Source organism: Gobius niger, assembly GCF_951799975.1.
Source record: "Gobius niger genome assembly, chromosome: 7".
Lineage (NCBI taxonomy): Eukaryota > Metazoa > Chordata > Actinopteri > Gobiiformes > Gobiidae > Gobius > Gobius niger.
The window spans coordinates 20,507,990-20,521,987 of NC_136858.1; the positions used below are offsets into that span (position 1 = coordinate 20,507,990).

The window sequence follows — 13,998 nt, forward strand, 5'->3', positions numbered from 1 at the left end:
GCCCACATAAGTTTGTCTGTCCCAGCTGCTCAAACAGCTTGGGTCCATTGTTCAGTCAGCTGCAAAGCTTGACCTGAGGCAGACAAACTGAGGGATGCACCAACTCCGTCACACAGACACACACACGTCGCCTCTGAAGACGATGACATTTTTCACAGAGAAAAGCGTCCAAATGGCAGGTGTCAGGGGCCGTCAGTCTCCAGTGAGGAGCTTGAAGGCAACACAGCGCATACACACATGTAAACTCAAGCTGCCAGGCTGAGGCACATCTGAAAAGAGCAAAGCCTCAAAGACACTTATGTCAATCTGGAAGGAGAAAGGCCTGCACTTAAGCCCCGCACAAGCACATAAACACGGATATAAAACAGCACACGACAAAGTACACACGCACGGCATGCTGCTCCACACACGTCCAACATGCCGCGCACAGCAGGACCCTCCCTGGGACCAGTCCAACCCTGAGGGAGTGGGGCTGAGCGGCAGAGAGACATGGGACAGAGGCTGAAGTCCTGGTGGGATGGAAGGATGCTATGGATTTAATCAATGTAGGAGTCATTTTGCAGAACATTCACTGTGAATTTGACAAACTGAGAGAAAATAAACCACTTCACTAATTATTCTTTAATTATAACTTCCTGGGAATCTTTGGATCCTCCAGTATGCAGCCCTTGTCCCGCCATAACAAAACACAGTGTATTATGCCCTTATATAAATAAAATTGTTGACCGCCGCAGAGGCCATGTGCCCCTTACACCTCGTCCTTGCAGTCTTTAAACCTTGACAGAGGCCTCGGTCCAGGCTGGGGTGTCTCAGTGATGACTGGCCCTGCCACTGTTTGTTCATCAGTCTCCATTGGGGCCCTGGGAGCACGCCGGGACATAGGACATGACAGAGGATACACTGCCCCAAACCCAGTCATGAATACAGTCTCTACCACTGACCCCCAGCTCCGCCACAGAGACAGTAATAATGATCTCATCCCAACAGGAGCAGCCAGAGCAACCACAGGGGCAGATTGTCAAGGACTGAGGATCCCTGACTGCATAGGGACCATTTACTGTATGGTTTCCAAATTAACGTGGCTGTGTATTATTGAGTGTTGAACTTACAAAGAGGTTCAACCTTCATTTGCACTTGGTTTCACAAATGTCTTTATGTTTGTCATGCGAAACTGACAGGTGCTTTCAAGACATTGTAAAAAAAATTAAGTTTAAACTTACATTTATATGAAGAAAAATCTAGAGTAAAGGTCATACAGGGCAGTGCTCTCAAACAGTGCTGTTCTATACAAAAGAGACCGCTGTTTCTCACTACTCGGCGATTAGATAAAAGAAGAAAAAAACATTTTACACACTCTGAATATTTCAGGGTCATCTTATCAGCACAGACAAAGCATGTGTGCACAACCAGTCAGAGCTATAACACAATGAAAGACAAGGTCAAGCTGAAGTGGTTTTGTCAAAGAGCAAAAAGAAAAAACATGCACACAATAGTGGGAGGGAATGTGGGCACCAGGTGTTTTAATCCTTAACCCTCACTCTCTATATATATATACAGTATATATATATATATATATATATGCAATTTCTCCATCTGTGAGATCAATAAAGTACCATCTTATCTTATCTTATCTTATATATACATATATATATATACGTGCATGTTTGGCTTATCTATTTATCTTTATCTGTTTATATCATAAAGTTTGAGTTGAGGATTGCATGCCTCTCCTAATCTATGCAGTATATTAATAATTGCAACTGGAGCATTATTTTATAAAACGTGAATTGACATAATGAGTCTTGCAGGGGATAGTCTTAACTAGATTCACACATGCACAAATGCAAACACACAAAACTGACAATGTCCCGCAGGCTGCCATTTCTGGCTGTCATTCCAGCGGAGCAGTGAGGCAGAAGGACGGAGAGAAAAAGACAGAGGGCGGTGGAGAGAGTGCAGTAGGCTGGGGGTTGTGGACTGCAACAATGAAGGCTCATAGGTAGACAGGAAGCAGACGCTTCAAATGAGACTGAGCTTCCTAATGAACTCCACTGTCAAGGCAGACTATTTATCCTCACACAGGAAGGGCACAAAGTCTTGAAACAATCCTTTTACAATTACAATTTTGAAATGTTGAGAAGATTTTTTATTAATTTTCTAAAATACTAAAAAAGAAGTCATAAATATAATCTGTAGATTTATTTTCATAATGTCCATTTAAAACCCAAATGAAGAGAATATGATACTGCCATCTTGTCAATGACTTTCCACAACAGTCAGAACACAAATGAAATTCATTCCACTTGGTTAAAGGCCTGTTGACCATAATAGAAAGTAGGTCAGTTAATTAAATTGAGGACATTCCCAGCAAGCACTCTGACCCCGTGTGGTTTCTAATGTATATCTTGCTAGTCAACGTCATTGCAATAAGTCTTCATATAGGAATGATTCGTCTTTCACATAGCATGGTGGGGTCAACTGTGGGCCATACAGTGGAGGGTGGTCTGTTCTAAGAAGATTTAACACCAAGTCTTATACACAAAAGCTATATTTTGAAACTTAGTTTTTGACATTTTAGATGTTTAAAGTTCCTGTAGTTTCAATCCCATTGCTGGCCAGCTATTATTACATGCATGCACACTGGTCGATTCTACACAAGTGGTGCTGACAGTCTGCAAGAACCACATCAAAGACAGCCCAAACATTCTTACTTTCTAGAGAACCATAAATGTCAACACCTCCAGCAAAACAATGAACAAAAGACACATTATCACAGTGCTTTCTTGTGCTCTGGATGTGCTCAGCAAAAGCTTAAAAGAAAAAAGAGCTGTCTTGCAAATAACTAACTTAATAAACACCTTACTATTTGGATACTTGTCACTGGATATAAAACTGTTATTGTACAAAAAGAGAAGCAGAGATATAAGATACGTGTGAAAATGTATGGCAGACTGAGCTACAGAGGATTGTACACCCTATACAAGATCCCAACAAACCTCAAGTCAACAAACACACGGACTCAAGAACAGGGACCGAAAAAGATGGAGTGGGAGAGGCTCGCGGTTGTTATGTTTGGACCAAGGTTCAGCGGAGTTTTTTAAAGTTCGTAGTACGGAGACGAGCTGCAGACACAACACACACCAAAAAGACTCTATTTAATTGGAACTTAACCAAACAAAATCCAGATGGCCTTAATAGACCATGTTTGCTTGAGGGACACATTCCTACTCTTTACCCATCTGCACCAGAGTTCTATGCTCATTCCTCACTTTGCTTTCAATCTATTTTAGTATTTCTCGAAACATGAGATTCAATGCCCAATACCTTGGGTTGCAGTAGCTGGTCCTTTGACTACTGTAGCTTATCATTTAGCCAGTATATTTGATTCATATGATATTTCAAGTGACACCTTGTGATTTTAGTACTATGACTGAAAAAAATTAACAAAATCAGATAGCCTCATTTACTCTTTAATCCCAGTTATAGTGTGAAAATGAGGCCTTACCAGTAAGACACATCCAATGGGTTGAAAAAACGTCTGGAAATGAGCTCAGAAAAGAAGGATTCTGTTTCACGGCATGCTGTCCCATTGCCGATAACAATCCTGGTACACCTGAATTATACCAAAGTGAAATACATATAATCATATATTCACTACAAGAGAGACATAAGGAATTTGTTGACTCGTACACAGCAAAGAAAAAGTGAGCAGACATACCCATATTTAACCAGCAGGTGGCGCAGTTTGTCAGCCTCTTGATGCTTAGAGCTGTGCAAGTAGAACACATCAGTGTGCAGAATATGACCTGGGAAATAGTAAGAAAAGAACATAAGTAGGTTCACTGCAATTGTATTGTCTTTATTTGTGTTACTACTCAAGTATTCAGTTTTGAGAAAAATTACAAGACCATAAAACTGCATAAAACTGTCCCTGTTTCACTGGTTATAATTGTCTTTGAGTTAAACAATCGGTCAGCATGGCTGGAACTTACACCAGCTGTGTTACATGCTGGGACATACATGCCAACACTGCATGCCAACACTGCATGCCAATACAGACAGTCTCCCCGCTGTTGTTCAGAGAAGAATATAATACATTACGACAGAAGAAAACTACATATTAAGATGAAGCTCGAGGACATAATCAGATCGTATCTTTAACCTCCAACACCACAGTGTGAACATTCTGGAAAACAATCACTTATTCATATGCACAAAAAGCATTTTCAAGACTTGATTTGTGTCCATTAGTTAATTGGTTAAAAATATGATGTTTCATCAATTCATCTGATTTTCAGAGCAATGCCAAATAGGTTCTTTAAATTAAAAAAGTCCAAATATTTTTTTTTTAAAGAGTCATTTTTCTGAACTGCTCTACAGACCAGGGCTGTCTAGAGAGCAACAGCGGGGCACAGGACCCACCCCCCTTAAATATGTACACATTACATTAATTTGGAATTTCATTGGTTTTTGATTCATGAAATTATTTTGGCTATTAACAGTGAAATGTATTTCAATTGAATTATTATATTTTTAACATATACTGTCAAATAGTAATTCACATCTATAGAAGCTAAATATAAGCTACCAATTTGAACATAGACAACTATTTAGTTTTTTATTTAAATGTTTGTCAGTATCTTTTGCATGTGGGGTATCTGCTACCAAGGCCACAAGTCTCTTTGCAGCGCCCCTGCAAAAACTTTCACAACTGACTGTGGCTTAAAACAGGAGCTTAAGAAAAGGACATTGACTATTGAAAATGTCTGGGCACGAGTTTCACATTCTCTTAAGAGAATATAGAGCTAAGATATTGAGATAAAAATACAAAACAAGTAAGTAGCAGTAAGCACATCATTAACCCAATTTTAAAGGTCCCATTATTAATCTTTTTGTCTCCATTATTATTTTTGCATTTTTTGTTTAAAAAAACATTGTAATTCCTTATTATCTTTAAATAAGTAATGAAGTTGACTTACTAGTAGAGGACAGGATGGCCACCTTACAACCATGTCTGAAGCCTGGGTCCACTCCCATGATGACACAGCCCCTGACTGGACAGGCCAGGAGACGCTGACGTAGATTACGAACAAACATAGCAATTGACTCCTTCTCAGCAGCCGTTGTCAATTTGCTCCTAAGGGAAAGGAGCAAAAGACTTTGCTTTCATACATTCAGCATAAAAATAGATCCAGTAAGATACTGCAAAGTTTTATTATGAAACATACCTGTAGCTTCTTGTTAGGAAAGGTAAAATGAGTCTTTTATATGAGTCCTCCACTGCATTCTTAATCATAACACGAAGCTCCTCTCTTGCAAAAGTTTTTGTCCTCCATCTGAGATAAGATTTGGTTTACCAAATATTTTAACATTGTTCAATAAATACATATTTCCTTCATTTTCTTGTTATTTTCTTGTTGTCATCTTTAATTTTCGCAGTTTCAAAAACTTGTTTCTACACAGTGCATTGTGTACCTGCTGTTAATGCACCACGTGGTGAAGTCCGTCCTCACTCTGTCGGGAATGTTCACCTTCACTGTCAAAATCTTCAGACTCTCCCCTCGATTTATGGCCAGCGTCTAAACAAGAACATATGTGTGGTTTTATTGGCAGTCTTTCAGAGAGGAATTGGAAGAATTGATTACACAAATCAAATAGAAATATAAAACATTTTAAGTTGTATTACATGTCCAAGAGTTTAACCAGCCCTGGCCAAACTAAGGACCAGGGGCCACGTGCGTTTTAAGCCTGACCAACACACTTTAGACCACACCTAATCTGACACTAAACTGTTTATCATGTAATTTACTACAGTTTATTTTAAAAATTGCAATTGGTCCTGTCACCCTAGCAAAAGTAAAGACCCAAAGCGGCACTAGGGTCAAAAAGTTTGCCCATACCTGAGTTAAACCCTTGATGTACAGTTTTATGTTCTGGGCTGCCTCAAAGGTCCAGTTACATTCTGTTCAGCAAACACCACTAAGTGTCTGACCTTTTCATACAGGAACCTTTAGCCAAACACAGAACAAGGCCACGAATTCACAAGACGTCAATCTGGAGCCCAAGCGGAAGAAGAGAGATGACAATGCTGCAACAATCTCACCATCAGCACAGAGACAGCAAGGCCCCCCGCCACATCCACAAGTGTGGATGCAACCATAACCATTATGCACCCGCATATTGAATGTCCTGAAACAATAACAAACTACAACACACAGCTAATGGCATAGAAGACGCCAGAATAAAGCGGCAGCATTGCCTGAATTATGATGAAAGTTGGATTTCTTTTCTTTTGGCATGTTTCAGCCTCAGGCAAACAGAGTGACGGTGATGAGATTTCTCAAACTATTTCCATCAAACTATAGCAGACTCTACCAGGCAAGTTGACTGAAGAAGTTCAAGTGTGCCAAATAAAACATACTATAATCGAAGATTTCAATAAAAGTTAAATGCAAGTAGCATGTGTTCATTTAATAACTGCAATTTCACTGATTTTTTTAAATGACAAAACCATAAAAAACACAAATATATATAGGCTACTAAAAGTGATTGTTTTTGTGCATATCAACACCTGTTAAAGGTCAGACGTGTAACATTTTAACGCACAGACGCAGTTATAATACAAGTAACAATATGACTGCTACATATTCAGTTACATTAAAGGTCACAATTTGCATCTGTGGATTGTATATCACTCAGTCTCTGACTGAAAGTAGTCAATAGCAGTGGACACAGGGCGATCTAAACACAAAGATAATGTGAGATGGGCTCATAAGTGTGTGGTCATGATTTAGATGAAGCTGGAGTGTCCGGTACTGGCCAAATAATGATGAGACAAGACAGCTTTTAATAGATGCCCCATCACATTTCCTTTGGCCCCTAGCGAGGTTAGTGTGCCAGGCCAAGTCCACTCTGTCTCTTTGGCGTCTCACCCTCTCTTTGAAAAAACATTTTCAACCACACTTCTATCACCCTCGCGATTTGAGCACAAAGAAGACAGTAACAATTTACATCCACAAAGAGACTTATCAAAACTTTCTCTCTCACAGGTATACAATGCAACATGTGAATATACAATTAAATAAAAATAAAACCCTTGGAACAAAGATTTCTCTGTAAAATGTTGTTTTATTTTATAGTTGTTTGATTGATTGTTGATAGATGTATGATCGAAAGAGAAGTCAGAACCCATTAGTACAAACCCTGATTCTGACAAGAAGTGAAGTGAAGGGATGTAGCTGAGATAATGAAAGTTGCCTTAGCGATGTGTTAAACTACAATTAGATCACAAGCAGATCAAATTAAAAAATGTCCTGCTGCACTGTCAATAAATGCATCATGGCATAACAGTTTCTTATTGCTACAAGCTAAAAGGACTTCAAATCAACCCTCGCAGATTGCAGTGAGAAATAAACATCACAAATGGACATGTCTATAGTTAATCCTTCAGGACAAATGATGCCAAACACTTCGATTATACTGTATTTAGTTATGAAGAGAGAAATTACTGCTTCTCACTCTCTTGAGGATGAGTGAAGAAGATTGTAACCACTCAAGGGTAAAACTGATTCAGGGTCAGTCTTTTCCTGACAGAGATGAAGCCTACAATGAATATGGAGGCAGACTCTGACTAGAGATCAGACCAACAGCAAAGTGCTGTAGAGGAAATAATTAATCTAACAAGACTTTTTCAGGCGCTACATTTAAGAATTTTGGAATTTGTACATCATGCAGAAGTCAAAATTATCATACGAATACAATAATTATCATATATCTGGCAACCCTGTGTATGAGTGGCTGGCGGTGGTCGGAGGAGGGTCAGCCCGGTGTGTTCTGGGACCAATGATTCCCAGATACCTCCATATGCCAGAGGTACCCAAATTCTCCATCTGTGATGATTGGTGTACAATTGCAGCTTTCCCCAAGGACTTAGGGCTAAGTTCAGGAGCAGAAATTGGGATGGGAGGCTTGATGTCGAATGTGGCCTCACCTCCACTTAATGATTTGTTTCATCAGACAACAGACAAGGGCAGCCAGAATAACCTCGAGGGAGCAGTGTAGTATCTCGAGATACAAATCTGCATTTGCACAATCTGCATTCTCCTACATTAGGTATAAAGAAATGGAATGAGCTTCCTACTGAAATATTGAGCTTTAATGATTTCAGAGCTTTCACTAAAGAAGTGAAAGGTTGGTTTATGGAGAACTAGAGATGTGAGCATAAACTTTTATAATGCAAGTTACTAGTTCTTTACTTATTTAGCTAATGTGAACCTAAGGAAAATGTGCTTGAAAGTTCTTTTATGACCAGGAGATGATGTAAATCTAGTTACCATGTAAGAATTAAGAGTATTGCCATGTTGTGTCTTTATACTAGTATGTACAGCATATGTACAGTATGTGATGAGTGTGTGCGATTATTGTAGTCTATTTTATGGGCATGAACAGAACGAAGAATGATGTGCCTTTAGTAGTATTGTATGAGAGGGTGATGAAGGAATTAATTAAGGCTGTATGATCATCTGCACTATATATATATATTGCACTTTATAACTCTGCTCTTGTCCATTACGACTACAGATGTAAATTAGAAGAAGCAACAGACTAGTTACAATCATATTTGCTCAGGAGCTTAATGTAATTGTACATTGTCCTGATAAATAAATAAATAAATAAATGAAAAGGAAATTAACCCATTATTGAAAGTGCGAGGAATCAGGTGGGTTATGGTCAGGGAACAGCATCACTTTTCTAAATTTGGAAGTACTGATGTTCAATGCTACCACTGTTCGCCAAAAACGAGCAGGGATGAACAGCAGGATCTTTTCAAATATGAGGTAAGTTCCGCAGCACCATTGTTCCCCCTTCAATGAAAAAGGAGGCCGACTTGTCAGAGGGTCTATTGACACGGATGTGTGCAGCAGCACCAATCACTCTACCCCGAGGGCAGCTGTGGCTACAGATGTAGCTCAATACTACATGAGGAGTGAATGTAATATCTATATGACTGAAATAGAAGTGCCCTGCCCCATACAAGATAGAAAGAATTTTAATTTGTATTACTTAAATAATTCAAAACAGGCGGAAAAGCCAAAAATCAGTTTATCGGCCGATAAGATTTACTTAAAGGGGCTGGATGCAAGTTAGCCATTTTATACTCACTACTGCCACCTCAGGTCATAAGTGTAACTGCACCTCCTATATTAAGCTCGTGCATGACTGCACTTCGGACCCGAATTAACACCTTTTTGAGTGACAGTGCAGGATTTTTAGAGGCAGTTGTGGTGAATATGTCTGGGCTCATTCTACACCTTAGGACATTGTTAAAACATGTAGGGGGAGGAAAGTACTTAATTTTAACATTTTTAAACTCTGTACAGTCCCTTAAAGTAAAGTATAACTCCTAATAAATGCAATCAAATGGGTACAGCTAATGGGGATCGTAATAAATGAACAAATAAACAATAAAAAGTAGCATTTCTGAAGCAAAACCAATGAAGTTGGGGGTTTACTAAAATGGACAACTGAGTGCTTCTATATGTGTCTCCTGTCAAAACATATCTCCCACCTGCTCTCTCTTCCCGCTAAGTTGACAGCTCAAAAAGGTTTGTTTTAGCCGGAATCTGACAGTTAGTGGGGTCACAGCAGCCTGTGGATTAACGCTCCGTGACATCAAATTAAATGCCTTGTGTTGGAGAGAGGGGTAAAGGGAGGTGTGGTGTGCAATGAAGGGCCATGGTTTAGTCAGATTGGGACCAGCGTGAGAGAGAGAAGTAATGGACACAACTCAACGTCATTCACTGGCGCTGAGTTCCGCCCCCTCCCTCTCCCCATCCTTCTAGCTGCCTGTGGGCGCAACAGCACAAGCTGTCACTACAAGAGAGCGCCTGTCAATCAAAGCCTCCTAATCCAATGGCATGTCGGCAGGGGACATGTCACATATGTTAAGAGGAGAGAATGAGGGGACTTTCAGGGTAAATGTGTGTGTGTGTGCAGGAGTCGGTGTGCATGTATTAGAATGTCTGTAGGCTAAAGCACGCTTGCCAAAGAGTGTGGTGTGGCAGAGAGGCGGCTGCTGATGGAAACTGTGGTGACACAAGAGGCCTGGGACCAACTCTGAGTAACCCACCAGTCACTACAGGCACACAGGGGGCCTCGTAGGGCACAGGAGGGGGATGTATGGAGGCACAGAGCAGGCTAACTGCACATGACATGGCTAACATTCAGAACAGGCATGCATTGGGACAGATTGGAAACCACAGATTTGCACAGATTTACATGCTACATGCAAATTTGTGCGTTTAAAAAGTAAAAACTTCAATGAAACTATATGACTATATGTATGAAACTGTAAATGTACCTCAAACTCTATAGTGATGTCGTATTCTTTGTTCGGACAGGTTTAATTCTGAAAAATGCTAAATTCTAAACTCGGTATCACAAGACTCTGTGGAAGTTGTTAAGTATTAATCACACAAAGGATTTATAGCACATCTACCTGGTGAGGCTGGATGCGCTGTGTGCTGCTGGTGAAGTCAAAATATAAGCTGAATTTGTCAATGTCCTGCTTTTTGTTTTGATGCGGCGCTGGTTTCGGATTTGGAGCCATTTTCTCTTGCTCCTTTTCCTTTAGAGCAGATTTCGACACAGTGGACTGGATAGTGATGTGGCTTTGTTCACACCTGGGAGATGAAATCACATGACATTAATGACATTTAAAGGCGTACATCAAACTGAATGTGTCTGTGATCTTACAGGGTTTTCACGTAAGTTAAAGTCTCTGGGTCTTTGGCAATCATATCTGCCAATATGTGCTCGACACCAAGGGCTACTTCTTCAATGGTTGAAAGGCCTGGCATCGGAAGTAAAATGCCTTGGTTACATTATCTGACAGCATCTACATACATAAATATGAATCTTTGTCAATGTCTTACCCTCAACGCCAGGTTTAACCCATCTGTGCAAATCCAACATGTTTGGAGTTTCCAAAAGGGCAGACGCAGCATCCTCAAGACCAAGTGCTTTAGCCCGGCGAGCCTTGGTCAATTTACTGCCCTTCTTGTATGGAGTATACTAAAAGACATTGTGCCAACAGCATGTGGTAGAAGCCAAATGTATGTGTACAAATTTAAAAGGCAGTAAAACACTTAATAATGCGGTACATAGATTGGTGTTGCTGAAAATAAACAATATAATGATGTAGAACCCTTAGGATGAACTTCAACAGTCATGCATCCTGGGTTCATTGGGTGTTTCAGGTCTAGCAACATCAGATAATCTCGCCCAGGTGACTCAGCCGGGGGTTAGGGTTAGGGTTAGTCCCAGTAGCAATTGTCCATGAACCACCCCTCTTTATGCATCTGAAAGCTCTTTCTGCTGCTTCTGTTAGAGCCCTGATGGCTTTCTTCTTCAATGGCCTGTCCATGTCTGGGCAAGTGTAAGCCCGGTAGAGAGAATGCCCAGTAAAGCCCTTCCAACCTATTCCTCCTCCACCAGTCCTGATATTTGGTTCAACTGTCAATTCTACCAAAGCAGGTTGTTTTCTGGTTTCTGATTTTATTTCAATTATCGATTATGTGACATGCATCTAACCACATGGTCCAGTTCGTCTGCAGATCGACAGTTTCTGAGGGTCTGCTCGAGCTCTGCAGTCAAATTCCCATCTTTCTTCAAGGTCTGAATCACAGACTGAGTCTTCTTTGCCAAGACACTAAAAAAAACACACACACCAAAATACATATGTTAAAGGTAAGAAATACTTAAACAATGCTTCAGGCCAAATAAACTAATATGAGTGTGTATTTTGCTTTGGCATGAAGACTTTGGATGCAGAAAGAACATTGGAGCTTAAACCCTGGGCTTCTACTGCCATCTAGTGGAAAGTGTTCAAACACAAAACACCAGTATGAGTTGTTTTACGGGGAATTGACAAAGAAGCAGTAACACAGAAAAAACCTCTGATATGAAAAAAATATTAAACTATTATATCTATACCTGATTTCTTTTTGTTTATAACAAACAATGCAAAAGGAAACCACTAAATTAAAAGGTTAGCTGTGATCGTTCCTAACATATTTGTAGCAACAAATCACAGGGACGAGGTTTTAAGCATATTTTACAACTTGCAGGGTCACTTTTAAGGGTCACTTTTACAAAAATGCTGGAAAACTAGCCTGAATCGAGTGGCACAGTGTTTGAGTTTCACAATATACGAGGAGAACAAAACAAATTTCATTCCACTACCAGAAAAAAAAATCAGGTGTAGTGTCTAAGTAAACATTATTATTTCACATATTTTCAGGAACTTCACTTATACATTGTAAATTGAGAAATGGAAATAGAAAAAAGAATACCCACGTAAATACATGATAGTATGCCTTACAGGTGTGTAAATAAGTACCCACCCTGTGCCTTTTTACTCACCCCAACTCCTCATAAACCAGCTGCACATCCCTGACGGCATCAGCGTCCATGTGATTAATCATGTCTTTGCGATAGCGGACCATAAAAGGCACAGTGTTCTCCTCCTGCAGTAGTGTTACAATGTTCACACATACCCACCGCTCCACACCGGTCAGAGTGGACAAAACCTGCAGTGAAAAATAAGACAAATATTTACTTAAGGTGAAAGCAATAAAAAATTGGATAAGAACATATTCTCATTGTAATGTCAATAAATTACCTCTATTAGGTCCCAGTTCATGTTGAGTTCGTTCCTCAAAGACTTAGCAAGGGGAGATCCTAATGTCCTTGGAAGCTGTTGTCCACTTTTCGCCTCCTCCCTTATACAGGGAAATGTAAAATCCTCTTCTTCCTCTTTCTTTACAAAATAGCCAACAGATGATGGGCCTTCTCCTGCCAATCTATCCCCCTGATGAGTGTCTGACACAGTGAATGACAGTCGCTAGAAAGAGTGGTTTTAATTATTATTATTATTTTCCCTTTGTATTTTTATTTGCTTCAACTATATGTGTTTGTATATTACCTCCTGCTTCATTCTGATTGGCTCGGGTTCATCTGACTGCTCACCTCTGTTGCAGTCAGCTGTTTTCGGTCTATTACTATTCTCTGTATCAGTTCTTGTTCTTTTTGTTTCCTGTAAACCAGAAGCCACAAGGCCTGGAATCGCTTTGTTCGCATCCAGTTTGCGCTTTGCGGGAGGTTTTCTGGGTGCCTTTGGCTTCGGCTCTTTAGGCATTTTAGGGGCTTTGGGTTCCTTTGGTTTTGCAGCAGGAGGTTTTCGGGGAGCCTTGGTTTTAGGCTTAGAAGGAATCCACTCTTCGCTCTCCTCTTCACTCATGGTTTGAGAAAAGGATCTAAAATTGTGAATGACAGCGTTAAGCAGTGGTTCCTAGTGGGGTCTAGGGCTGTCGAGATAATTACTATAATGACTTATTGGTCAATAAATAACAAATAAACGATATATTTTTTGGCTCGATATTTATGGTGTATACATTTATTAACATTTCCCCCCCTTTTTTTATATTTCATGTTTATTGCAGCTGTGTGATAGTATAGAATATGATTATGCACTTTTAGAACAAAGGTTGACTATCATTTTTATGCCTGAGAGTAGACAGCATCTAGTATCATTCGGGTCAAAAATATCGTTTATCGCGATACTTTCCTGCCTCAATATATCGAACTTCAAATTTGTTATCGTGACAGGCCTAGTGGGGTCTGGAGCACAAATTCTCACAGCATGGCAGGGTGAAATATGATGAAGAGGCGGTAAATCCTGAACATAATCCTAACCCTTACCCCTAAACCAAAACCTTGACGAAACTGTTTTCTTGTTAAACAACACAAAAAGTGAACTAGGTTATTAAAATATATAGCCTTGCAAACCCCCTCTCTCTGTCTCTTCATTTGAAGCAAGAGTCACCCGCCTTCATCCAAGGAGCAACTGACTGATCTGTTATACTTTTTATTCAAACTCAAAAGATCAATGAGGTGCTAGGGTTGGGAAAATAATGAAATTTGGGGTCACGATTATCT

At 39.9% G+C, this 13,998-nt stretch overlaps 1 protein-coding gene across 1 annotated transcript in view; it reads right to left on the reverse strand.

Moving 5' to 3' along the window:
* The window catches only part of srbd1 (S1 RNA binding domain 1), a 34,181-nt gene that overhangs the window by 18,241 nt on the left and 1,942 nt on the right, over positions 1 to 13,998 (reverse strand). Inside the window, exons 3-14 of the mRNA XM_079559536.1 lie at positions 12,986 to 13,316; positions 12,683 to 12,904; positions 12,424 to 12,590; positions 11,593 to 11,710; positions 10,935 to 11,073; positions 10,756 to 10,852; positions 10,499 to 10,682; positions 5,476 to 5,579; positions 5,229 to 5,336; positions 4,980 to 5,137; positions 3,719 to 3,806; positions 3,506 to 3,613 (exon numbers count right to left, since the gene is read on the reverse strand). Of these exons, the coding sequence (XP_079415662.1) occupies positions 3,506 to 3,613; positions 3,719 to 3,806; positions 4,980 to 5,137; positions 5,229 to 5,336; positions 5,476 to 5,579; positions 10,499 to 10,682; positions 10,756 to 10,852; positions 10,935 to 11,073; positions 11,593 to 11,710; positions 12,424 to 12,590; positions 12,683 to 12,904; positions 12,986 to 13,316 (1,824 nt within the window). The remainder of the gene's footprint in view (positions 1 to 3,505; positions 3,614 to 3,718; positions 3,807 to 4,979; positions 5,138 to 5,228; positions 5,337 to 5,475; positions 5,580 to 10,498; positions 10,683 to 10,755; positions 10,853 to 10,934; positions 11,074 to 11,592; positions 11,711 to 12,423; positions 12,591 to 12,682; positions 12,905 to 12,985; positions 13,317 to 13,998) is intronic.